Source organism: Dromaius novaehollandiae, chromosome W, assembly GCF_036370855.1.
Source record: "Dromaius novaehollandiae isolate bDroNov1 chromosome W, bDroNov1.hap1, whole genome shotgun sequence".
Taxonomy (NCBI): domain Eukaryota; kingdom Metazoa; phylum Chordata; class Aves; order Casuariiformes; family Dromaiidae; genus Dromaius; species Dromaius novaehollandiae.
This window is the reverse complement of record NC_088130.1, coordinates 15,989,712-16,017,282: the sequence shown is the minus strand read 5'-3', so window position 1 is coordinate 16,017,282 and position 27,571 is coordinate 15,989,712. Positions and strand designations below refer to the sequence as shown.

The following is a 27,571-nucleotide window of genomic DNA, read 5'->3' as shown; positions in this document are numbered from 1 at the left end:
TTTATCTACATTAACCACGGTACCATTCTGGGCTAAGCTAAATAGCACTCTCCCAGACAGTGTCCTGATAAGGTTCAAAGGACAGCATGGGTTATGATTATTCACCATACACAATATGGATGAGGCCATCCTATCTGAGGGAAGAGGGAGAAGAGAGTTTTAAACACATGCGCAAAATCCATACCTTCCCCTCAGGGCCAGAGAACATACCCGAGCCGCCTTTGCTTTATTGGTATACACACAGTTTCAAATGCGGCTAGCTGCTTTGCCCCAGAAGCAAGTGAAATGATACAGTATTTGCAAACCACACATTATGTCTATTCTGCAGGGAGAACACTTAACAGACAATACAGAATTGAATTATTTCTGATTACTTAAAGTGCAATGGAACGGAAGGAGTGAGTCAGTTATGTGAACTCTATGCTACTAAAGCGACTTGTTAAAAAGGGTTTCAAAATAATTGTACTCGTTTTGTTAATGAATGACAGAAAAGCCTGGTATTTGACCAGTTCTAATTATTTACACTTGGTTCCATAAAACAATATTAATAGAGCAGAAAGTAATTTTTGACATTCTCTCTGAAAAACATATTAATCAACAAGTATTTGAGAGCTCTCGTGATTTTCATCCTGTCTGGACTGGAAAAGATGATGACTGAGAACACGTTAGCGAACAAAGAATATCCCTTCCCAACGCAAACACACTAGTCTAAAGAAACTAGTCTAAACATGATATTTGGGATTTCTCCCCAGATACAGAGCTGGGCTTGGTAAGAATCCATTTGGTGTAAGCAAATCCTGCTTAACAATGGATTTCTCAGAGCAAAACAATGCAGCAAGTTTCATTCTCATAGTATTATTTAGTCCATCCCAATTCAACAAATATTTCAATAGAATATCATCTTTTTCAAGCTCTGTTCAAACCCCTGACATTTGCCCAAAAAGAATTTCCCAGATTCGTAAGGGAACCTAAAATGCATCATTAATTTTTCACAATTTTGACTGCATATGTATTTTATTTACCAAGAAAAGGGTTTGTATGTGTATGTATATACACAAATACATGATTGATATATATGTATATACATACATATATACTGCATACACATACACACATATAAAAATATATCCTGGAAATAAAACTGAAAATAAGTGTAGTATGTTAGAATGACATTAGTTCTAAGAGGAAATAATTCCACAAATTCACTGAGTAGATATAAAAACAATATAATCATTGTTTTTTATAGGTTAGGAGTCTGAATAGCTTTATCATCTCACCTTCATTATCGCAGTCTTGCAATGAAAGCCATATTTGATCTACCAGACCAACTCCTTTTACTTCACCATGAACTGGAATGGAATGCATTATCATTAATGCAATGTCAAGGGTTTGGTTTGCAATTGTCAAGTCTACTCTTTTTTTACATTTACATTTCTTTACCAATTGCTTTATCTTCCATCCTAGTTTGCAGGACAGAAATCATCTATCGTGGTACTTCTAGACTGTTCCCAGTTCACACTTTTCACAGTTATGAAGCTATACTATGAGGATGGCTGTCACTCTTAACTGATATTTTCTGGACTGGATTTGACTAGACACATCCTGTACATGTGTTTTAGAGATACAGAAAGCCAGCACAGCTTAATAACATTTAGGAAACAATTGTAGTATCATGCTTTATAATTAGTACTGAAGAGAAAGTCTCCATTAACTGGCCAAATTCTTCTTGGTATATATCCTTGGCTTCCAAAAACGAGCCTTATGTTCGGACAGCTCCTGCAGAGTTCAAGGGTCAATCCTCGGTTATATTGCACAGAGCATTTTTTTTGCTTGGGGTTTGTGGGGTTTGTTTGGGGTTTTTGCTTTTGTTGGGGATCATATACAGAACAAAAACCCCACTCATTATCAGGGAAGTCAGTAATTCACTGCATTAAAAAATCCTCAGAAGACCTAACATCAAAGCAGCTCATTCAGCACCTGCCTCTAACTCCTTACTCCCAGTACTAGAATCAGCCTTTAACCAGCCTGTATTGCCTATAATTTCTCCAAGTGGCCATACGTTGTGTCAGAGGCCCTGGTGTTCCCTTGTTGCTCCTACAACGCAGGAGGTACCAGTGCAGCGTAACAACAGGTCTCCCCTTCTCCTTTAGACTGGGGTAGTTCAGCATGAGGAGTCACAGTGACTATAAATAAAAGACTTGCAAATTCAAGCCTCTCTATCCCAATTTCTTCGATACCAGTGCTAAATATTCTTCACAATTGGAAAATATGAACTTATTAAGTGCAAACTGGAAAGCTATAAACAAAACTGTAACTTCTTCAAGCAGTTATTTGTTCTTCACAGGCAAAGACAACAGATCTGTAGCCAATAAACCTGGACATTCCTTATGAATTCAGTGTAGGTCCAAACATCTGAAAATAGGTAAAAGCAAACCCCAGCCAAATAGCAGGGCTCAATTTCACTTACGTACTTAAATTATATTGCTCCAAAATTTGTGTAGCTACACATATACACACATATATAAATAAAAATCCCCTCCAATGGACTTCACAAAATTGAGTCACTGAACAGCTTTTTCCTTGGAAATCATATTAACATTAAGGTCCTGGTCCCACACAGAAAAGCAATAGAAATAGATTTTCTATTACCAGCATTTTATGAACAGCATAAAATCAATACAGTACGTATAAAACTGATTTGAGCCATATTAAATATAACATCTGTAGAATAAGTAAAGTGAACTGTGCACATTCTTTGACAGATTAAGGATTATGACCCACAGCAAATTTGGATCCATTGTGTTCAACAGGCATGATTAACTGTGTTCATAATGTTCTACAATAAAGCTGACCTCCAGGAATCTGCTCCTGAAATGATTAAGATAACTCAGAATTCTGTCACGACTGCAGACTTTTACACTGTCTGGATTTTCCTACGGACCAAGGGAAGGAAGAGACAACGCCTTAAATTTTATTTGCTATTCTTCAGCCAACATGAAAATTGTGTCAGAACAGCTTTTTCAGCTACTACAAATACATCCAGCTCACTCCACCCAAGTCAACAGTTCTTAAATATCACTTTTAAACTACAGAATTTAGATTTTTAAAAGCAGATCCTGTTTAGCGATGTGATGCCTACATGAAAACTGAACTGTGTAAGGAGAGAAAAGCCTCCTTTACCTCTCATCAAACTACCTAACCTGTATTTTAGTAGCCTGCTCAGAAAGGAAATGCTTGTCTGAGAGAATACTCTAATGAGATTCCAAACAAAAGTATAATTAAGATAGTCTTCTGTATTTGTGGGTGACTGCTTATGTTATTTCTTGAAACAGGAAAGCTATTTTACAGGGAGAAAGGTTTCCACTCCCATTAGTGGAACATTGTTTCTTTTCCTGCAATTAAAATACTGAATCTGGGACTCCCCTTAGGATTTACAATATAACTTCAGGAAGTGAGGTTAGTTATTCTGCATGGGACAAGTTTACTTAGTCTAGGCTGAACCAGTTTCCAAACAAGAAAAAAAAATTAACTATTTTTTGTGTATACCTTTCATTCGCTGTTCTAGAAAACAAAATGCCAAAATACAGTAAGACAGACCATCACCCGTGCAGTGAAAACACCCTTTCTCCCACAGAGAGAAACTCCATTTTCTCAAACTCAGCCCAATTTCACAAGCTTCACAAAATCAGTATCTCAGAGAGGCGTTCTACAATTATTTCAAATCAGAACATGCTTTCCGGTCCACATTACAACCACAGGATTACTGGGGATGGGAAGGGAGGGGAAAAGCCCCTTTCATGACCGCCAGCCAGTGTGACCCAAAGCCATTCATCAGCACAGCTCCCATGTACTTGGATCAGGGCCGAGCCCCGTCCTGTAATAATATGCCTTTATGTCTGAGCCTGACTACACTAAAAGTTATTGATGACAACCTCTATTAAACAAGTAATTAAATCCTCCAAAATACTTATATGGTGGGGAGGAAGGGTTATGAGAAGGACAGACATCAAGCATCAGTTATGACCTTGAAAGAGAAGTATTGATTGGATTTTGTCTTGTGAAAGGAAGGAGGGGAAACTGAAACCAACCGTCCTGAATCATTAATGAACTCCCATAGCATGCTCCTAATTCCAATTTTATGAGTATCCAAGTGACTCGTTCTTCAGGCCTCCTCAAAAGTAACATGTTTACAAACTATTCATAAAAAGAAACCACAAATTCACTCAAGACAACAAGAAGTACACCTAGGAAGCAACTCAAAAGGTGTCTGGTTTTGTGTACTTCAGACTGTCTATATACTATGTTTATTACTGTGAGCAACCAAAGGGTGCTATTGATTGCCTGTGCCACTACCTAGGCTTTCATTAGTACCCACTAGATAAAATAGCATTTTCAACTCTTTGGATCTTTTCTATGGCTAAAAGGCCTTTGAACACACTTTTCATCACAAACATCCTTTTGGCAAGTTTTTCCTTCTTTTTTTTTTTTTAAAAAAAAAAGCTCTTCACAGAATGGAATGATATAAAATTATGTGAACAATGGTAATTTATACAGCAGGAGAAATCCAAGTAACCCCTGTTCTGTGTCACTCAAGTAGTAAAGGGATGTGGAAGGGTAGAGTGGGGAGCAGAAAGACAACCATTAGATGTGATGCGGGAAGGTGTATGATAATTTTCTTCTAATTTATCTTGCATTTCACTTCATCCTCCTTCTAGCTGAGTTTTCCCTCCTCAATAAATTCTTAATTTTTCTTCTAAAGTCTCCTTTCCTAGAAATTATCTCCAATAGCTTTCCTTTAAGTAGGCCCAGCTATTAATGCTACTTACTGCAATACAAAGAAAGCATCCTCTTTCCATCTTGGCTCATCTTACTGCAAATCACTCTTCAGCTATTAACTTACTTCTATAAAGAAGTAATAATTTAGGTTACAGAACTGCTTTTCTGATTTCAAAAAGCCTTTACTAAACAAATCAACTACGTTAAAAGACTGGACAAATTAAGCCAAGATTTTTTTTTCTTTAATGTGATCAAACCAAGAGAACTAGAATAAACAAGTTCATCAAACAGCCAAACACCACTGACTGCAGACATTTCCTCCCAGAGAGATACTGTTCAACTGAGAAAGGTATACCAGCAAGGTACAAATATGAAAAGATTGTTCAGTTCACCATCTGCTGCAGGAGAGAATAAATGCAATAACTTCTGCCCACACTGCCACACAGCAATGCATTAGATGAAGTCTCTAGGGGATATCTGCACAAATGAGGGCTCAGTGGTACCAAGACTGTGACTGTATGTTCACACACATAAGAAACGGTCCATTTTAAAAGCATCTGTTTGATTTAACTTTCCCTTCTACATTCCTCTTCATTACCAACATTTCTACTTTCTAGAGATTAGAAATCTTCCTTAGAAACCACTGCTTTAAGAAACTGACACTTCTTATACCCTCTTTTTCACGGACAATGTAGTAACATTGACAAAGGTGAGAATTACTACCAGCGGTATCAAATTCAGGTGCTTTCTATAGTAACTGGATATCAAAAACCACTAGAGCAATGCTGCCACTTCTATACTTAATGATTCATGAATTCACATAGTAAGATGAAACACTAACCATGATCTTGAAGTGAAGCATACAAGTCATTAAAAATTCTATACTGTAAAATCTCAGTAAAAAAAAAAAAAAAAAAAAGACAATCCCTTCTGGCCTAAATTCTGAAATGTAACAGTTCTGCTTATCATGGAGATTTACATGTTTGTACCCTAGTGAAAAAAACACCTAAAAAAAAGATTAAAAGATCACAGGTAAGGAACAAGCAAACTGAGGAATGATAAGGACACTCATTTAAGTCAGGGAGAACTGTGGGTTACAGACTACAAATCACAGAAAATTTGAAAACCTACACTATAACAAACCCAGAAACCAATGCATCTTAAATGTTAGGTCAGAACTGCAGTTTTAGCATACAATAAATTTGGTGAGATTCTGGGGATGGACAGTTTTACATCAGAAGTTATATGGTGCTATAAGGACAGAGAAGACTCTTTCATAATGTTCTTGTCCAGTTTATATTTTCCACCTACGTTTGTCTGATCTGTAAGATAATGGTAATGAACAACAAGATGATTCATTATCATGAACTGGACAGTGATTAATTCAGTAACCACTGGTCTGTAAGAACTGAGAATTAATTGTTTATGGTAAAGACAGAAAAAGCAGATCCCAAATCAAAACTCCATTATTAAAATATCTTGTTCCCTTTACATTTCAAAGACACCACAAACCTTCCCACTCCTGGTTGTACAGTTTTGCTCAGTCCCATGGCTCCTGTAAAGACTTTATATAAAATCAAGGAGGAATAAAATGCAGTGGAGCATTCTTCTGTAAAAAGTTTTACAATCCTTGTTATCCCTTCTACAGCCACTTAAAGTCAAAGAAGATCTGTAATGGTTTTTAAAAAGCAAGCTGCATACAATCCTATACATAAGTCTGTAATACTGGTGAGGTAGAAGTGTGGTACCTAAATTTACAGACCAGGAGCAATTCTGCTCTTCCATACACGCTGCAAGTATCATATCCACCTTGTTGATCACACTGCTTACTCTGCACTGACCTGGAGCTCCTGTTTCCATCAGTGGCACTTCCAGTGCTGAAAAAGCGGTAGGATGCTGCAGCCAAATCCAGGGAGAAGCCTGCTTTCACTGCTGGCTGAACCCTGCAGTGCCAATCACTGTGACACAACTTGCCTTTCTTCTGATTTAATGGAGCTGATCCACAATTCTAATCAGCTGTTTCTGTGCATACAATTATTTGCACATGGGAGGGTGAGAGCCCTCATTTTTCACTTCAGTCCTGACTTTAACGGTACATATTGCATAGACAGAAAGTCCCCATATTCCTTGAAGCATCCAAGTTTCACTATTAGGAGAAAGGGTGACTGCTGTTCACATTTGTTTCTGTATTGTTCTTTGATGTGTTCACATCCAGTCTTGTGACCACACGTGAATAGCACAGGTCAGATTAAGTAAAACTTTGCCAACAGAGGTGTCCTGGCTAGGGGCCAGGCTGACTGCCACAGTGCTGTTTACAGAGCTTTGCAGAATAAACTTCCTCACCCGGTTGCAGCACAAGAAGCTCATCTCTTGGCCCTGCCTGTCTGATTTTCAGTGCCAGTGGTCCAGACTCAGTTCATCCCAAGCTGCAGTTTAAATGTTTGTTGTTGTTGTTATTTTGTTTTTAAAACGGATCACAGGTGTGCAGGAATTCATGAGTACATGGACACACTGAGCGGCACAGCTAAAGATAGGTGAGTGCACAGACACTGTTACCTCCAGTTCATCAGGGCTGATACTCTCCTTTGCTCTCAGTCCTCCCTCCGCCACTGTCTTGTCCCTTCCTCTCACTGGATAGGGTTGGCAATCCTCTCCTTGTTTCACTCGTTTACCCCGTGTTTCCTTTGCCCCTCTCTGACATGGCAGGGTCCACCCTTGCAAAGCCAGGTTCGGCTCTCCCTCGCTGTCCCAGGCAGCAAACCCAGGACAAGAACTTGCACTTCCTCCACCTCTGCCATCCTCCCAGCTGACAGAAGGTAGTCCCCCCTTGCCCATCTTAATTGAATACTGTGCCTTTGATCCTAGCAATCTTTTCCTTTTCTCCCCTATGACAGTTTAAGAAATTTCCTACCTACTCACCTCATCTAGACTTCTCACATCCCCAGGGATCTCCTCTCTTAGTTTCCCTTACCTTTGCTCTCATCCCCTCCCTCACCCCTCTCCATCACTTCTCACTTAGCCCTGAAACTTCCCCCCACGATGAAGGCAGGCTTTGATCTTGCCTTAAAAGGAAAAAAAAAAAAAAGGAGAAAAAGGAAAAAAAAATCCCATCTGTCTCAAACTATTAGCCATATTTCTCATTAAGCTAACTGAATGAATTGCAGGAGGTTCACCTGCTCTTATTCTTGGACTATCAACCCTCTAGCTAAAATATTCCTGGTCGGGATCCAAGACCTTACTCAGTGTAGACCTGACCCACAACTACATTTCATATCATCCTTAAGTAACTTATCATTCACCTTCAATGCCATGAGTTTTGCATGACTCATGGTTTAGACCTATCTGACAAACCCAAACTGCCACAATGTTGTTCTTTACGATTTGATCTTTGAATCCTGACAGTCAGTCTCAGAAAGAAGAAAAGAAAATGTAATTTTCCTTTCAGGCTAAGGATCAGAGTGATGCTAGTAGAAGGAATCTCCATCCACCTGTACTACTTCTGAAGACAGACTAATCCACACGAGGACCTACAAAATATTCTTTTGCAAAAAGGCAAGAACAAATCTGTTCAGTTTGGCTGCAAGAATCATGCAAAATCATGCAACATTCATTCCAATTCATTTTGTCTATTTTTTCAGCTTTAGCATTTTAGATGTGTTTTGCATGGCTAGCCAAACTTTTCAGTGAGATTAAATGACAGAAATGTCTCAGAGCTACAACCACATCCTAAAAGGTGAATCATAAGCAACGAACCCATGAAGTACTTCAAAAATTGACACACTTGTCTTAGTCACTAAACTATGAACACACTGGACAAATAAAAACCATTTATACAGCATAAAGTTCTGTTAAAGCAGAAAAGTATCTTGTGCCACGTTTGAGAAGATGTTTATCTGCACATAGCTGACAAGCTATACACCAAACCAGGAACACATAAGCACACATGAGTGTCCAAGTACACGAACTTCTCGGTGCACATACACAAGATTTGTGTAAAAATGTTTCAGTTCAGCCTAAAACCTGTGTTCATACCTACCATTAGACACCTGAATTTTTCTCACTGACACCAGCAAAATACATTTTGCCATACCTTTTATGTTTTCTGCACATCAGCCAATGTAGTCAGGTACATCTGAAGTGTAGGCAAGGCCACAGTCTGAAAATTCAGTTCTTTAGCTCCCTCCTCCACTAACCTTTTGTAGCTAAGACTCACCTAAGAAAATTGGCCATGGTTCATACCTTGCCCAAAGCAGGCTCAACAGAGAGCTTATTAGCTGGGGCTCTTTTCTGTACTTCCCTCATAAGTTCTGCCACGTTGGCTGGAACCAGTACGCCAGCAAAAAGTTGATATTTCATCCCCTATTTAAGGAGCTATTTAAGAGCCACTCTAAGATGCCTCCCTCATCCAGAGCTCGATGTGTTACAGTGCCAAGGTTAATTGAGAAGCTAAAGGCCAAGATTAAGTTTCACCTATTCTCTGGGAGGATTTAGTTTCCCATGTTACTATAAAGATACTTTCCTAGATGCATATGGAAGCTGACACAGCCAACCGCAGGAACTTTCCCTGCTGCACTTCTTTCCCCAAAGAAATGTTAACTCCCATCAATCTAAATGAGTCCAGTTCCCATCTACACTCATTTACTGGCAGGGTAGTATAAAGAGGCCATTGTGTAAATAAGAGTCAGGCTCACTGACCTTTTTCTTTTTTCTTTTTCTTTTTTTTTTAAATGAAGGATGCCATCAGCATACCAACATCTTTAGATACCAATCATCCATTCTATACAGCCCATTTCCTCTGCCCCTTCTCCAAACCCCCCCCCCCCCCCACTTACCAAGGACGCTACTTCAGTTTTAAACATTAACAAGACAGTTCTTTAACTACGTAACAGTAATAAGCACTGTATTCTGAAGTCTCTCCTATATACAAGATTCTCCTTTTCCCTCCCCCCACACCCTGAAGTAGAACAAACCAGTGACCCAGCTGTCAATCTGAAAGGTTATATTTAAAATTAAGTATTTCCATAACATTGCTCGTTGCCCTGGATGCAGATTCAGGATTACACCAGAGGAGAAAGGGTATCAGTAGTAAACTGCAATGGAATGGGTTGAAAAAAATGAAGTATCTAACTTTAAAATATCTAAAATTTCAATAAACTTCTGGGTTAGGAGCAGCTGGGAAACACTCAGATGCTATATACCTTGTAGTTAAAAGGTAAGTAATAAGTGACAGGCATGAATTTTGTGTGCACAAAAAATGGGAGCTCAGTGGCAAACAGATCACTGTTCCAAGGCCAGCTGGTATACACAATAGTGTGCACAAACATCATTTTTGTACACGTAGCAGCCAGTGAAAACAATGCTCATCTTTGTGCTTTTCATGCAATCAAGAGCATCTGTTTGTAGAAGCATAGGCTGTACTTAGAAAAAGCGTCATCTTGGCTTCTGGGAACAAATCGTGGTTTGCTAAAGTTGCCATCATTGCAGTATCTAAGCACTTAAATGCTAGGCGATGTCATTGTAATTAATAATGAATGCATATTGTGGAATGAATATTTTTCAAAGTACACAGATGGGTCACAGCCAATTGCTTGAAAGACTGCAAACACATAGTAGGAATTCCTCTCCCTTCGGCACCTTGAGGGTAAGACTGTTGGCCCGGAGCTGCCAGGGGTGACACCGGTGTGCTCTGGATGGCTGCCACAGGGGGAAGGGATGGGAAGGCAGAATGGGGCAGCCCTGCCCTTTTCTCGGGAACGGTGAATGCCTGTGATCCAAACCTGGGATCTTTAGGCCTGAACTGAGCAACTGCACGCCAACAGCACAGATTCTTCCAGACACTGTGGGTCCTAGAGGATCACACAGGCTCTGGGCTTAGCTAAGGAACAAAGAGGAAAATCAGGGATTCAAACTATCGCAGGCCTCTCAAAGGCCTCAGGACAGTTGGACAACTTGAAAGAATGAATGCTTCTCAGTTCCTCTGCAGGTTTGCTATCGCACTCCTCCTGTTATACATCCTGTAGCATACCTCAGGTATGAGGCAAAAGTATAGGCTGTTCTTCCAAGCAGCTAAAGGAGAAGTGTCTTCCAGCTCCTCTACAATCGTGCCAGATCATCTGGTCAATTAAGGAAGAATTTTACCCTAAGAAAGTCCAAACAATTGCTTTGCTAAAATAAAGCCAGGGATATTTATTTTATACTCTTCTTCACAAGAACAGGGTGCTGTAAGTGACAAAGAGAGAAGGAAAGTTCGTCCCCCTTGCCAACCTTCCTGTGTGCACCAGGCATAACTAAGAACGCAAGAAGAGCCACACCAGCCCAGCCAAGTGACCACCCAGTGCCCTGTCTCTGACAGTGGCCGAAAGTCCATGCCTGAGGATTCGCATAAGCACAGAGCAAGTGCATGGAGACATTTATCCAGAGTACTCACGGCCTCTCTGAGCTGCACACCTCAGACTTCATGAGCCAGAAGTGAGGGCTTTGTGCTGAACAGCTGGATCACTCAGACTCGTAGCCAGTGGGGAGCGGGCAGGGAACAGGCTCTGTGCTGTTCACCTGTCTCACAACCTGCTCTGCCTGCATTTGAGGCACCCTTGGGGTGTACAGTACCCACGGCACATTGCATGATTTCTTCTGATGGCAGCAGAATAACCCATATTAATATTTTCCCAGAGCACACAAGGAGAGGCCAGTGCAAGTTGAGCCACAATGCCCAAGTTTCAGACACCATGAGAAGTAGCTACATGGCCTGCCTAGCCAGCAAGATGGCACTCCGAAGCACAGAAAGAGGGAAATGCAGCAGGAGAGACTATTTACTGTTCTCCAAAGTGACAGAGAGCTGTGAGAGCTTTTGGGAAACCCCCAAGAGGGTGACACTGCGCAGAAATACTGTGTTTGTGGCTACCACCAACTAAGAAGTTGACTGCATGTTTTAATTTAACCCTCAAATAGCTACAGCACAAGACACATTCAACAGATGAACAACTGGATCAGAGCCAGCTGAAGACGTTTAAAATACGGGCTGCTTTTAGAATACATCTCCACGTAACATAGCAAAAGGATGGATTAACAGTGGGAACATTTAGAGCATCACAACAGGCCTCTCCAAATATATTAAAGGAATTTAAGATGTTCTAGTTCAGACATTAGCGTGGAAAAGGGAATATCTCTGGGAGATACATTCCTGCTGCTGCCTCTTGCTACAAATCACAAAAATAGAAGTTATTGAAAGGGCACAAACACAGAGGGACTAGACCACAATACTTTCTTGGAAGCCCTTGGCTATTATAGCTTGCAACCACAGCTGCCAGTCCAGATGTCTGAGCACTCCCCAGTGAAAGAGAGGGCTCTAGTAATTCAAATCACCGATTTTAGAAGTATTTCTCTCCAAATTCCAATTAGTGGCAATGTCTTCTGACCAGAACCAAAGTTAAAATTTCTCCTACTTTAAAAGGCCAGATAGAGTACAGCTCCATGTTGCAGCTGGCCTTGTCAGATCCAGGGACAAGTGTCAGATCCATGAACATTGCCATTCCTCACTAGCATTACAAACGAGTTCCTCTAAGCGGCACAGGTTTTCATATACTCTCTGCAGACACTTCTATATAGCCTATCTGAATTCCAAATTTGCAACTAGCTGTACCATTAATATGGTTTACACTGCACACCACAGCATCGGAGTGCTTCACAACTGTAGCAGTTATATAAGATTAAGCAATTAACAGAAAGCAAAATGCTATATTTCCTTTCCAATGATGGGGAAACTGAAGCACAGAACAAGTGAAAGACCTGTGATTTTGGACTGTGGAAAGTTATGGCAGTGTGGAGATTGAGCACAGCCGTGCTAAGTGCCACAACCATGGCCAATCTTCTTCCCTTTTGGTACTCCATGAAGGAGATGCACTAAGCCATTTTGAGAGAAAATGACCAATTCTGAGTTCTCAGAGGTGCTAGCTCTGTGTTGTTCTACATGTGATGCTCAGAGTGGACAAGAAGGAAAGGGACTGATGGAGAGAGGAGGACCACAGTCAGACTAGCTGGCCATACTGCCAGGAAGAAGTAAAGCTTCAGGAGAAATACTTTGTATTCTGTCAGGGACATGTAAAGGACTCTTTAACGTCTTATATGGTTGCGTTACTCCAATTGGTGCCCCAGGGCATTCCCCTAAACCAGGCAGTGTAATAAATAACAGTGGCACTAACTTTTAACATTAAGAATAAAATTAATCCAGGTTAAATAATAGTTACTAAATAGTTACTAGGTCCATTTCTCTTCATGATAAAGGACCCTGTTGTGCTGTTTTTCTTCTTCTCCCTCCCCACTTTTTTTTTGAGGAAGCAGGAAAAAATAAAATAAATAAATAAATAAATAAATAAATAAATAGAAGATTCCCAACCCATCCCCCCCCTTTTTTTTTAATCTCAAAGAAAAAAAATCTGATTTTTCTCATTTTGCTAGATCTGATTTCCCATTTCCATATTGGAAGTGTCAGTTCTTCCTGATTTCTGATACTGGAAAGCAAACAGTGTTAAATGGGGCAGAACAAGGCAGAGGACAAAAAGAAGAGAGGCTGAGAGACACTGGTTTAAAAAGGTAATTCTGAGTTTTAGGCAGCATACAGAACAGGAGGTAGGAGAAAGTGGGCTTTGAGGGCAGCGCTAAAAACTTCTTGGAAATATTAAGACCCTTCTCATTTTGCCTCACAATTAATTTCTGAAAGAAAAAGGTATTATTTATACTGTATTAGCCTGATCTTCAGGCTGGATTATCATCCAGGCTGAGGACAGAGGATAGCCCTAATATTTTAAGTAAATAAACATGAAAGGCTAAACTGTGTCTGTGCGAAGCAGAGAGGCAGACTTATGTCACACGGCTGAGGAAGCAGCAGGGAGCCACAACATCTCCAGGAAGAGAACAACTGAGAACAGATATGAGTCACTTGGACAAGGTGCGTTCAGCTAACCGTAAAGAAAATGCTTTGGGGAATTCACAGGTTGCTGGGGTGAGGCTGCGGCGACAGCTAAAATACAAAGCTGCTCCCCCTCCACATTGTAGCAATCCTGGGAGATGATAGACATGCACTGGTGCGTGCGAAAAGGACATATAAAAAGGACCTATTCATTCAAATAAAACAAACAATCTGATTTGAAGTTTTGCCCAGAATTGAAACAAACCTAAAGTTTTCTTTTTACTAGATATTCAAGCAGCTTGGCTACCTTTTGTCTTCATTATTCTTAAATCCTGTGAACTTCTGTACTTCCTGATTTCTTCCTAAACAGCAACAGCACTGCTACAACAACGATGGCTTTACAAGATCTCTTGTTCATTCAGAAAAATGAAGCACCATAAATTTCTCAAAAAAACCTTTTTGTTATTTTTCCCAAATATCCAGATCGAAGGTGTGTAATGTTATGAGAATGCACATACCGAGAAAACAAAGGCATTTTCAGATACATTTAAATGAAACTGTTGATAAAAGCCTACTCTTGTGCATTTTTTCAAAGTTGGACAAGAAAGAACAAGCAATTTGCCTCATTTGGGGAAAGCGCAAACAAGCACCAGAAAACTTTAAAATCATATTCAATCTCTGAGTGGTTTTGTTTGTGGAGCTTTTCTAGACACACACACACTTGTCTGAAATATACTTAAATTGGTCTGAAATTTTTCTGATTTCTTCCATGATGCTTTAAAAGACACAGCTCCACTGCAGGAAGCAAAATGACAGGAGCCGAGAGGAGAGAATCATGAGATCCTTACACTGCAGTGATCTACGCAAGCCAGTCTCTGGGCCCATGGTGAATCTTTCCCCCTTGTGCAAAATTCAATACTGAACACTTTTACTCAAGAAGAAGGGTGCGGGGGGGGGGGGGGGGGGGAGTACACTCTAACTGTACTAAGGTCTCAGCATCTGCTAACAGAATTGATAAGTAGCAAATATGGCCAGGCATTGAAAAACAGAACATTATGAACCACAGTAATCATATTATCTTCTGTCCAGGACAAGCACAGGGATTCCCAAGTTCAGAAAAGAAAAAAAAAAAATTCAGACTACTCAGACACTGAACCAGAAATCAATGCAACTCAATCACAGAAGGAATCCTTCGTCAGTGTTTGAAAGCTGAGGAATGCAAATGGAAGAAAATTGCATAAAATCTGACAGATATTGTAAAAGCATTCAGTATGGGATGCAGCAGTGGAACATGGTCCTAAACAACACATATTTGTAACCCCAGTGGTGTTATTCAACTGAGACTCACATACCTGAATCAAATAATCTTAATGAAAAAGATGTCACTGTATTGCAAATAGCATGTGCTCACCTGTAACCTTTGGTATTTCCCTGTCTTCACAATCAGGCCCAGGCCTTTGCCAGTATTTAGGACTACACAGCAGCCCCTTCCAAATTAGCTTTTTTGCTAGGTGGAGATCACACAAAGGACCTAACTTCTACCAGGAATACTTCCTGTTTATCTACTGTTTGTGTTTCCGCCTATGTTGTCGAAGAACTGCTCTGTTTTTTAGCATCTAGTTTTCAAGTATCATCTGGTCTCAAGATTTCTCAAATGGCCACCTACACTAGGCGCGTGTTTACTTTGTGGTAAATAGCACTTCATGTGCAGGAGAACTGGGGCCACTCAAAAAATAAAAATAAAAAAATAAAAAAGACTTACTTTGTTTTATTTGCTCCTCTTCTTTATATACTTTTATATATTTATATTTTATATACTTTTATATACTCTTCTTTATATACTTTTTCCAGTCTCTTTTTGTGCCTGCTCTGTTTTATTCTGTTTGTAGGGAAACATCTAATTCTCATGACCCACATTCTCTCCTACTTCCCATTCTCCCTTCCTTGCATTGCCTCCTATGTCCAGTCTGCATGGATGCAGAAAGAGCACAGGGTCAAATGTTCTGATAGGGTGACGTAGCTACAGAGCAATATTTTAAGAGATACATCTTTTCTTTATTGTAATGCAAGAGAATAGTGGCTTAAATATTTTAAGATCTTTGTAAAATCCTTCACACAGAATGACTTTCATGGATCAGTTCATAAAAGCTCTCATTCTTTGAACTACTTATAGTGATTTGCCTCTTCAAAGTAAGGTACTTATAAGCATTAACAAATTTATCTTCCAAATGTCCATGTGATACATAAATATTACTGTTCCCATAATCCAAGTGATGCACCAGAGACGGACAATTTGCGTGATCTGCCCATGACTGCAAGGATTGGAATGCTAATGTCAAACAATAAAAATAACTTCTGGTGACTGCTTCAGATGAGCAATATCATTGCCTTTACATGTCTCATCACCAAATATACCGTGGATTTGAGCATTTTTTTTCCCCTACATCTTATCTTACAACCACTGAATCACACAAATTAATCCCTCTTTTACATTCTACTCATTGACTAAATAATGAAATGCTCTAAAGACATTAAAGGATTGACGCCCACAGAATCTGCAGTATGGAAGGTAAAACACGGTACCAAATTACTTCTATAGGTACAAACAGAGAAATCAACAAGTTCAGGATTTCAGTGACAAGACGAAACACAAGCATGTTCCAGAGCTACAAACTGATCCCACATTTTGAGCATAGCTCCTCTTAGTTACCTGGCAAGCAAGGCACAAAATAACCAGAAAGCCCTCACTGAGAGCTCATTACAGATTTATAACCAGTTTGAACATTAGATCACATTTGCCAAATTGCAGGTCTTTGCTAAAGATACAAAGCTCTTATTTTGCATCTGGTTTAGAACTAAAATTAGCAAAAGCTCTTCCATTTTAATCATATTTCACTTCTAGTCCATAAGCAATCCAATTGCTTAAGCAAAACATGCAATAATGCATGAGTTAAATAATAATAAATCGAGCATCTCTCCCTTTTCCCATTTTCAGTACGTCAAGCCACTTGCTTAGAGTAATCTGGTGCTCCAAAAAGCAAACCAGTGTGCAAGACACAGGGTTTGTTTTGAAACCTCTTGCAATCATTCTCTTCTCCCTCAACAAACGTAGAGTTAAACAAAACTTATTAAAACAGAGAATACCATGACCATTTGTCATTTACTCATAGACAAACATGAGAGAAACAAGATTTCTCCTACTGGCAGTGAAGTTACATCCAAAAGAATATGCAAAGACCTCAACAAATTGTCATATTTAGTCAGAATAACAGAGCACTCTACTCCGAACAGTACTATTATTTAAAGTCATATAAATATGATCACTCAGGTAAATGTGGGTTAAAGACTTTAAGTCATAATGGATACACTCAGGTAAATGAGGGTTAAAGACTTTAAGTCATAATGGATACATTGTGTCAGAAGCTGTTATCAGAAGTGCAGAATGACAACACTGCTGATTAAGGTGACTTTTATTATACAGTTGTACGGTACTTCTTACTCAAACCAAAATACCCTGAAGACAAGTGTGAAATGCCTCAGCAGAAGACAGGTTCCAAGCTGTCCTCTCCTGTACTGTTTTTTTGATTGAAGCTCAGAACATAACAAGAGTTTACAAGCAAAAACAATAGTGAATGACACACAAAGAAGAAAAAAATATTCCATGACTACGGCATGTGCTTATGTTTGGAATAACCAACATTTTTTTATTAATAAATTCAAAGGAGGATCATAGTCTAATACAAAAGTTATGCAAATTGCTTGCAAGAAAAAAAAGCTGTCATGAAGTTGGAGGAAATACGTTGTTTTGACTTTTGCAGAGAAAACCCATGGGTTTGTTCATAACTTTTAATCAACTTTGTGATAAAGCATAACATCTGACTGATAGTCCAAGTTATAAATTTATATTCAAAAGATGTGACATGCAAATAACAAGGGCTTGAAGGAAAGGCAGTATTTTGGGGTTGTTTGTCCTAAAATGAACATAGCTTTATTAAATCAATCCACACCATCCAATTATATGGACAAAGCAAGACAAATTTCTGTACCCAGAAGAGCACAGCCTTGAAACCTCACAAAAAGAGCAAATAATTTGCTGTCAGGATTTCTGTGTAGGGCACGGTAGATAGTTCAGAGAGCTCCAGGAAGGGGACGCACCTTCCAAAACGGGACACCCAAACCCACAGACATGAGAAGACCGCTGGCACTGCCCAGCTATGATGGGACTTTCAGACTCAGTTTGTTCTCTTACCTTTGGACTATCGCACAAAGCTCAAAGCACTGACAGAAGCTTCACACAAACGTTCAAAAAAAAAAAAAAAGCGCTCTAACCCCAAAGGGACTAAGTACACATCTGTTTCCCTCTATTTCTGTCAGATTCTATTTGTTACTTTCTTAAGAGAGAACAGGCTGGTTTGGGAATGGGTGGATTCTCCTTCCTTTCTGGATTTGGAAAAACCTTCAGAAAAAAGCTCAGCTTATCTCTACAGTTGCAATAGTAGTCTGATCTTTTTCGATCCACTTCCACAGAGTTCCTAACAAGTAAGGAGCACTAAAGATACTGCTTTATTGCCTGGATACAGGCACCCTGTGGCAAAATTTACTTCAGTTCAAATTAGCAAAAATGTTCTCATCCCCTAACTGAATTATGCTGTATTATCTTCCATCAGTTTCCTCTGCACTTCAGTCCATGCTTAGTGACATGTTCATATGTTAACAAACATTTGCGAACTAATAAGCTGGGTATTTTGCAACCCGTTATTTATTTACACTCATTTTTCAACAGAGGACATGGAATAAAACAGGACCAGAATTATTCTTCCACAAATCCTCTCAGGGAGTTCATGAACCTACTCCTGCCCTCTCTGCTCCAGTTCCCTTGCTATTTTCCAGTTTCATATGCTGGATAGATGGAGTCAGACATACACAAAATGATAAGATATCTTGGCAGCCTTCAGTGAATTCCCACCACAAGCACTTTCACATCCTCCAGCAAGCAAGCAAGCCAAAGCATTTCATAAGAGCAACCCACAGATCTTAATATATTTAAGAAATTAACAGAAATTTTTGCCATTTATGCTGCAGCCTCTTCCAAGGGTCTAAAAACCTCACCTCCTCAAGGAGCCAAAAGGAGCTTTTCACACAAAGCTGTTACCAACAGACCCTGTATAAGAAGGTGCTTAAGGTATACACAAGCAGAGAAAGAGAGAGAATTAGGTTTTACCAGCTACTTTGGTGAATTTTGCAATGCTATCTGGAAGTCTAGCACAACATGAAAGTTTATCCACCGAGTAGAAAGAAGAATTTTTTTTCATAGTAAATGCTATTCTGAGTCTCTTCTAGCAAAGGGGGGAATGTGACCTCTGCTACAGTATCTGTGGCTGTTCAGCACATGCAAGTACTTCTAGGTACGGCTGCTCGGACGCAGCATAGCTCAGGGCACAAGCAGCCGCTCCGCACCTCTCTGGGGAGACTAGCTACAGTCCCAACCTCCAACCATGCACTACCTCATTAAGTGAGGAGGGACTCAGCAAGGAAACAGGGCAAGAAGGGGACAGATGATCCCCGTCCATGCAGAAAATGGGATACATTGGCATTAAACAATAAGAAGTATAAAACAATGTCTTAAAGACGCTGCAGATGCCTGCTGTGAACCCAGAAGGATGAAAACTTCATCCCTTACAAAGATATCACCTATACGGGACACAGTGCTGACTGCCTGTTTACACATTTCATTTTCTGATTTTCAGGGGAGTGTTTTCTCCTATTAGTACCTGGTAACATGAACAATACCACTGATCACCAGTTTTACTGCTCCAGTTATCACTGAGTAACTGCTTTGTTCTTTTCTAAGCTAATTTTTGGGGGGGTAGAGGGGGGAAATGTCTAATGATGTGGAGTCTGAGGTGACTGTATTGTGTTTTCACAAGATAACAGAAAAATGGAGCACAGCCTTTTGTGCATCTCTGCCCCATGTAACTCAGGAAGCTCCTTCTTATGAATGCAAAATATTCATTCACACTTTTGGGAATATTTGAAAAAAGGAAGATTTTACCTTGTTTTATAAATATTTTCCATGGCATTTTGGATATTTTATTACTTCCCATTTCCCTACTAGAGCACAAATTATAAAATAATGTCTGCATCTTAAGTTGGATGCTAGTTTTGCTCTCACTGAACTCAATGACAAACCACTCACAGAATTCACAGGTAGCTGGTTTGATCCTTTTATCCACAATTTCCAAAAATACGTATTTTAAACGTATTATACTTCTGACTGTAAGAAATTTCTCTTCACTGTTGCCTTATTTTCTTCATGCTCAAATATCTCAGGTTGTTTATCTTCAATATATGCTTATGTTACAGGCTCTTCAGAGCAGGCAATTTGTTATTAACACTCTGGGTATTGCATATCGATACGGTGTTCTAATCTCAGGTCTTGAAATATTGCCTTAATACAAATTAAACACTACTGATGGTGATAAACTGAGAAAGTGTTTCTGGGACTTTGGATCCATAGATAGACCCATATTGTGAAGCTCAGGTGTGAATGCAAACTTCAGAGAAGTTTGAGGTTCACTTTAAGGGATAATTGAACGCCATTCCTTTCTAATGCAACGTTTGGATTTTCTCTATAGCTCACAGTGACATTTCACCATTATCACACATACCATGCCAGTGATTAGTCTTCGAAGGAGTATATCTGAACAGTGAACTAATTTTATTGCTCTTCTAACCACACTGGTCAAATTAGCAGAATAAAATAAACTCCATACATGTGGCTGCTGCCTTAATTTTGGCCAGCCATTCCCCCCAAAATGCGTCCTTACTCAAATACGATCTAGATGGACAATTCTGCAACAGAAAATTACTAAAGTAAAAATTACTGATTATGCAAGACCATTATTTTTGTCAAAAAAGTTCTACTCAAAGATACTCGAGAACCACCACTAAGTAAGGAGTTCCCTGGAAGGTAGCTTACTACACTACCATTCAAAAATACAATTTTACCCATTCTCTTTCAGGGTAGAGTTTACTTCCTAGTTCCTCCAATAATGTTATGTTGATAACTATAATGGAAATTTTGAAAAGCCTAACAAGCATTCAGCTTTAAAGCCCAAACCTCAGGCATTTCCCATTATTGTTCTTATTTGGCTTCCATTTCCTTCAGCTGGCTGATGCACAAAGAAAATTTACCCTGAACTTCTGTTCAGTTCTAAGGAGTTTCTTCTAGTCTTTGGCCAAAAACTGCAGCTCTATCCCACAGGCTCCATGTTGTTTCTCTGGGCTTTTCACAACGCCCTTCTTTTTTATGCTACCCCAAAGACCAGAGACTGCTCATCAGAAGGTGAAAGAAAAGGAGGTTACCATCCCAGCAAGCTAGTATGCACGATCTACATTTCCGCTCTGCTCAAATTGTATCTGTTCTAGGAACTCTCCTCTATTAAAAAAAATACACAAATACCAAATACAGATTAGATATCTCTGAAAAGACCACTGTCAAGGACAAGTCAGATTCACCAAAATATACAGCCATGGGGGAGAAAAGCTTCTGTGATACTACATCACAAGCGCGAGTGAGAGGATAGACATAAGGTTAACAGGAACCTACCAAAAGACTAGTTACCACTCTCTCCACAGACCCTCAGCTACACATCTTAAGAACAAAAGCTCATCTCCTTTAGTACACAGCAAAAGGACCTTCTAGGCCTCTCAGCAAGGTAACAAGCGTTTATTTTGTGTGTATGTATTTTTTTTAATACAATTCCACCCACATCTCTAGACACGGACTGACGAGATCAGTACAATATTAGTTTACTGGAGCTGTTACAGGCACCTCTGTGTTATATGTACCTCCATCTGTCTGTAAAATAAATAAATAAATAAACGAAAGAGCTGAGATTTCCTCTTCCGCAGGAACAAGAGCATTTGCCACTCTCTGCAGCTGCCACTTCCCAAGACACACACAGAAGCTCTAGAAAATGCATCCATCAAAAAGCATCAGTGTGACAGGACACACTGCAAATACATCTTCTCCTCTTGCTGTTGCTTAGCTTTGAATGTGTTACCCCAAGGTTGCATTTACAGTATAGTCTGAAGTACCTCTTGCATACAGCACAGATTCTCGAACAGTCAAATATTTATAATCAAACTCCTATTAGAATGAACTTCATTTCTTATCCTCTATGTCTGTACACTGACTCAACTAACGTTTTACTCCAGGAAGTTTCCCAATGGGCTGTGCAGTGGAAGGGAGAGAAATGGGATCTGTGATAAGAAAAAAACAGAAGTAGAACAGTTTGAACCAAAATTCTGTATTCCTATCTATATCTGTTTCTGCCCTTACTTACCCGACAAATAAAAGAAACAGAAAATGTGATGGTCCTTCATCTATACTCTTCATATGCAAAAGCCCACGGTAAATGTCTGTACAACTCAGAACAATTGTAGAAGATATAAAAAAAACAACCCTGCTTACCTTTCATCCCAAACTTAGAGTGTCTTCCAAACTTCAGAATAATTAGCATTATCACTAAGCCAGTGCACACCAGTGCTGCAATTCCCACCACAACATAAACCTAGAAGAAAGAACAAAAACAGATCTACTTATTTTGTTCTAATGAACTATCTTCAATCATTCAACATAAATTCAGATTAACCCAATTAGGTAAAGAGATTCATTTGAAACAGGAAACATTTGAACTCAGATCACAGAGTACAGAAGGAAGCCACCTGTTGAGGTTTCTTCCACCCTGTCGAGAACAGGGATTCAGATACCTCTGAGAACCACTTTTCTCAACATCCTACACATTCAAGGCATGTGGGAGGGAATGCCCATCACTCCTTTTCCTTCCAGTGGAGTGGCATGTTATAAGAAAACACATTAAAAAAGCTTACAAGAAAACACTTTTTTAATGTGAAGGTGACTGAACACTGGCACGGGTTGGCCAGAGACGCTGTGGAGTCTCCATCTTTGGAGATGCTCAAAACCCAACTGGACATGGTCCTTGTGCAACCTGCGTTAAGCGACCTTGCTTTGAGAATGGGGGTTGGCCTAGATGATCTCCAGAGGTGCCTTCCAACCTCAGCCATTCTGTGATTCTCCTATCAGAAGAAATGAGACTGTCTAGGATCCTGATCTTTTAGCACAGTCTATCTCCATGAAGCAACCAGTGTCAAGGTGGGGGACTGGAAGCTGTCAGAGCTTTGGCCCCACTGCACTTAATGGACAGAAACAGAACAAAAGAGAAGTTTTAGGAACTCTGCCATCTGCCCTTACCCTTACAACTTTTCACTCCCCAACTACCAACACTGGGGAGGGCCATGGGTTAGGCTTTCTCCCAGCCTGAACAAAACAGATTCCTCCTTCATCACATCCAGCCATATGTACTGAAACAATATCTAGCCTGCATACCCTCCTCTTCTATTCTTTCCTAACACACAATTCACCCCCCGGTTCACAAATGCACACACACTCCACTGCCTGTCACCTTGCGGCAGCATCGATGCCTGGAGCAGGGAGGCAGCAAAACCAACAAGACCAGCCACCCACTACCAGTTTCCAATAATTTGGCATAGGAGTCTAGGACAGCATAAAAAGTGAGGCACCAAAGAAACAGACCCACCAATTCAGTTGCCTCTACTAAGATGTGCTACAAATTATCTTATCAAAATATACATGAAATCACATGTTAACACATACAGTTAGAATTTGGAAGCTCATTACAGCACGTCCCCTTCGTCAGCAGCAGCTGAGTTCTGGGATCAGAACTCAGGCAACAGTCTTTAAATTACCTTGAATTTCTTCATTTTGTAAATAAAGAGTTGCTCTCCTTGGCTAAAACTAGAAGCAAAGCCTTGGACTAGCAAATTACAGTTAGTTGCTCAGAAAGGCATGAAACAAACTAACAATTTTACTTGGAATGAAAAGTGATCTACTCTTTCAAAACACATGGGGGGAGGAGGGAAGAGGTGCATCTCTTTTTTTTTTCTCCTCTCCCTCTCTTAAGCTTGGATAACAACCCAGTAATGGCTCTCCTGTTCTGGTATGTTAGGGTCCCATTACAATCTCTGCAGTTTCATTAGCTGTATAGTCAGAAAGTCTGCCAAGATTACAGATCAGGAAACAATGTATATACTTACAGTGATGCTATCTTCATTCTCTTTGTTGGAAACATCCGTAGAAGTGATTTGATTACTGTTATTTGTTGTGTCTCCAAGATCATTAGGCGTGGTTTCATACTCTTAGGAAAGGAAAAAAGGTTGCTTTTATAATTTCGTAACCTTAGAGGGGAAAGAGTAATCTTTTTAATTTCATTTCTATAATACCATCACACTAGTCACACCTCTTAGCATTCTGAGTTCTTTGAAAATGATATGTTTTTTCTATTGTACCCAATACATTTTGGGGGATCCTTGTGGCAGGTAATTGTGAATAAATGGGGTGTGATTGACAGACTTGAAAAAAGAAGCTGCTTCTCTCTGCAGCATTATAGAAAAGGAATCTACACCATAACATATATTAGAAAAACTAGAGTTAAATAAGAACTCCATCCATAAAGCTATTTTTATGCGATTCTGACTTCCCATTAAAAATGAAAGACTGCCCTCTACACTGAACTTTCCTTGCCTTGTATTCAGCCAAATATAGGACAGTCTTAGAAATTAGCTTGGGGACTTTCTGTTTAGCAGAGGATAACTGGGCACACAGCCTTTCAGCTAGTTTATTACCATCAAATGGGAAATAGATGTTTTTCTTAGGTTAAACATAAGCAGAAATACTGTTGTGCACATAGAGATTACAGTCTAACATGCTGAACTGTCATACAGGTAAACCTGAAAAAAGCTAAGTGCCTGAGATGGTCCAAAGACATTTGATTTATTGAAACAATACTACTTATAGGTCTGCAGGGGTGAATTCAGGACAATTCCATCAAAAGAATAAACATGGCTTAATTATTTATAATTATTTAAAAATGAAACACAGATACGTGCAGTCCATGATTTTCTCTCAGAATTATTCAAACAAGGTAACAAGAATTAAATAATACACGTATGAACTTTAATCCATGCATTAAAACAAAAAGGCTAAAAGTATTTTATGATTACATCTAGAAATACACATAAAATGTTCCAGTTTTATGACCACAATGTGGGTGTAGATGAAAGAAAACAAACACGGACAATAAGTGCATTTACTACAAATGCACCTCCAGCACTGTAATTTAAATTTGCAATTAATTGTGTATTTCTTTATCTATATTTTGATTAAAATCAGTGCCCCAAGCCTATAGATGAAATTGTGAATATGAAAAAGTAAAATGCAGAGCCAAAGCTCACACAAACTGCAGAGGCAGGAACTCTTGTGACCCCCGAGCTGCCACCTGGCAAGGGGAGGGAGGGAGGGCCTGGCTGCGCCTTGGTGAAGTTTATCTTCTTCAGCTCCCAAGGCCATTTTGGAGAGCTCAGCTGGAAACGTCAGCAACAAGCTGCACCGGCCTTGATCTTCATGCATGCACAAACACACTGTCTCTCTGCACAGCACTCATCAGGCTGCAGATTTCTTTGCTATTTGAATCTACACAGCTACCTCTGCTGCCAATGCTACAGTCGGTCCAGTCAGGTTGTCCAACCAACTCATGTAGCCTATTCTGGGTCGACACCATATATGCCAACGGACAGGATTTTTTCAAGTTATAATATATATTAAGTCTGTGGAGCTTTCATGGGAAAGCAGATTTAAGTTCCTGGCCTTTTACCACTTAAATTCTCCATCTCAGCATTGCACCCCTTTGTTTACAGTTTCCTCTGCAGCAAAGCTAAAATCCTTACTTCTTACAAAGTTGCAATCCTTACTTCTTGCAAAATCAATCCCATTCCTCATTTGCACAGGCAGCCTGGACAGGGAGCTGCACAGACCATCCACTGCTATGACTACAAGTTTTGCCACAGGAAAGGAGAGTTTGGTTTTATTCACCTACAGGCAGCATCCACACTCTGGATCAGTGAAAAAAATCCAGTTTATAACAAGTATCTCAGGCTATAAGACTGGGCTTTCTTTACAATCTGCTGGCAATGTCTTCACTATGATAGCTTTGACCATATAATAGGACCAATAGATAAAATAAATATTAAGAGCTTATCTCTGTAATATCAGCTTTTAAGAGGAAAATTTATTGCTCTTAATTTTAACCTGCAGACAATGGGGGGCAAAAGCTGATGAACTGTATTTGCAGCTGTGCTTATATTCCTTTCTGCCCTAAGATACTGGAAAGCATACACTGAAGGACTCATGAGAACGACCCAAAGTATTTCAAGTCTGGGGCTGTGAATCCTCTGAATACAGTATTGTATTAAAATGTGAAAGGGATAAAGTAGGCCACTTGGGTACATCGGTGCTGCACTGCCATTTCCCACCCTATAACCGTGAACAATTTGCATTTGAAGCAGTGCCAGAGTTTCAAAGCCTCCTGAAATTGGGTGAGCCAGGCAAGGGAAGCGTGCACAACCACCATCCAGCCAAAAAGGGGCAAATCTCAATTAACCGAACGCCTGCTCATTTTGTTACGAAACCCCGAGCGCAGCACGCGGGCACAGACAGGATCACGCCTCCTGACTCACACCGCGCGGGACTGCTGTCGCTGCAGGGCTCGATCCCCGCTGCCGTGTACCTCGCACAGCCACACACGCCGATGCCAGCCGAGATAAACCGCAGCTCAAGCGGGGTGGTATTTTGCAGCTGTTCTATAAACGGGGTGCAAAGCAGCAGACAAAAAGCACGGTCACAGGGAGCCGTTTTGCGCAACGCTCCTGGGAGGGCGGTTTCATGCAGCATACCGCCTCCCTCCTTGTTTATAGCCACATCAGAAAAAGCGGCACGGAAAAAGCATGAACTGAAGCGCCAATGAAGCTGGCTTAGCATCTCATTGTCAGCTCACCCGCCCTCCTGTTTCCCGCAGCACTTTGTAAAGCATTTCACGGAAAACATTTGGGAATTACCTCACACGAGGCACAGGACAGGGGAGGCCAGACCCCGCACCGCCCACAGGGGCGCTGATGGCGGAGCCCTGGTCCTGGCTCGCTGCAGCACAGCGCAGACCCGCTGCAGGCCTCTGCCCCGGGGCAGGCAGGGGCTGCTCCTCCGCCATCCGCTACTGGCAACAAGCGAGCCGCAAGGCCAGTCACCCTGGTCTGCTGGGGCAAAAGGCCTCCCCTTTAGGCCCTGCTCCAATTTACTTCATTATCAGCTTGTTATTAGCCCTGCCAGGTCACCTTCCACCTTCCTCCCGCCTGTGTTCAGGTGGGGAAAAACACCCCCCCTTTGTCAAGGTCCAGCCCTGCTGTCCAGGCCCAGGGCGCCACCGGCCTGACCTGCCCCGCCTGCCCCCGGCCTCCCTGCGGCCGCCATCTTGGCCCCACCGGGCCACCCGTCGCTGCCCCGCGACACCGCAGCGGTGCTGGCTCCAGCCCCGCCACAGCCCTGCCTGGCCCTCACCCCATCCCCGCGGCAGTGCCTGACGCCCCCCGGGCCTGGGGCTGCCCCGGCCGCCTCCGGGGCCCTGCACCCCACAGCAGGGGGACAGGCCCTGGCGGCCAGGACCAGCCCGGCCCACGCTGCCGGCAGCGCCGTGACCCCTGCAGAGCACAACCAGCTCGCAACTCCCACCGACTGCACCAGGGGCACCTGAAAACATCCAGCTGCTGCCCAGCATGCTTCAAGATCAAGTCCTCTGCAGCTGTCTGCACTCTTCACGCTGCAAACATGTACTCTGGCTAGCACAGGAGGCCAAAAGATATGTGTTGAAGGGAAGAACAGGGTGAGAGAAGCCTTTACATCCTCCTTCCCACGGAGTCTAATTTTGGGGGTAAACAGATGAGCGCGGAGATGATGCG

General features: G+C 40.9%; 1 protein-coding gene across 4 annotated transcripts in view; it reads right to left on the bottom strand.

The window, feature by feature from the left end:
• Positions 1-27,571, bottom strand: part of LOC135324445 (BDNF/NT-3 growth factors receptor) — a 201,948-nt gene that overhangs the window by 122,610 nt on the left and 51,767 nt on the right. For 2 of the 4 annotated variants that reach the window (XM_064500812.1, XM_064500811.1), the window contains 3 exons: positions 23,822-23,922; positions 22,158-22,257; positions 1,278-1,349 (listed from right to left, as the gene is read on the bottom strand). In XM_064500812.1, the coding sequence (XP_064356882.1) occupies positions 1,278-1,349; positions 22,158-22,257; positions 23,822-23,922 (273 nt within the window). The remainder of the gene's footprint in view (positions 1-1,277; positions 1,350-22,157; positions 22,258-23,821; positions 23,923-27,571) is intronic. The other 2 variants (XM_064500814.1, XM_064500813.1) reach the window with 1 other exon arrangement.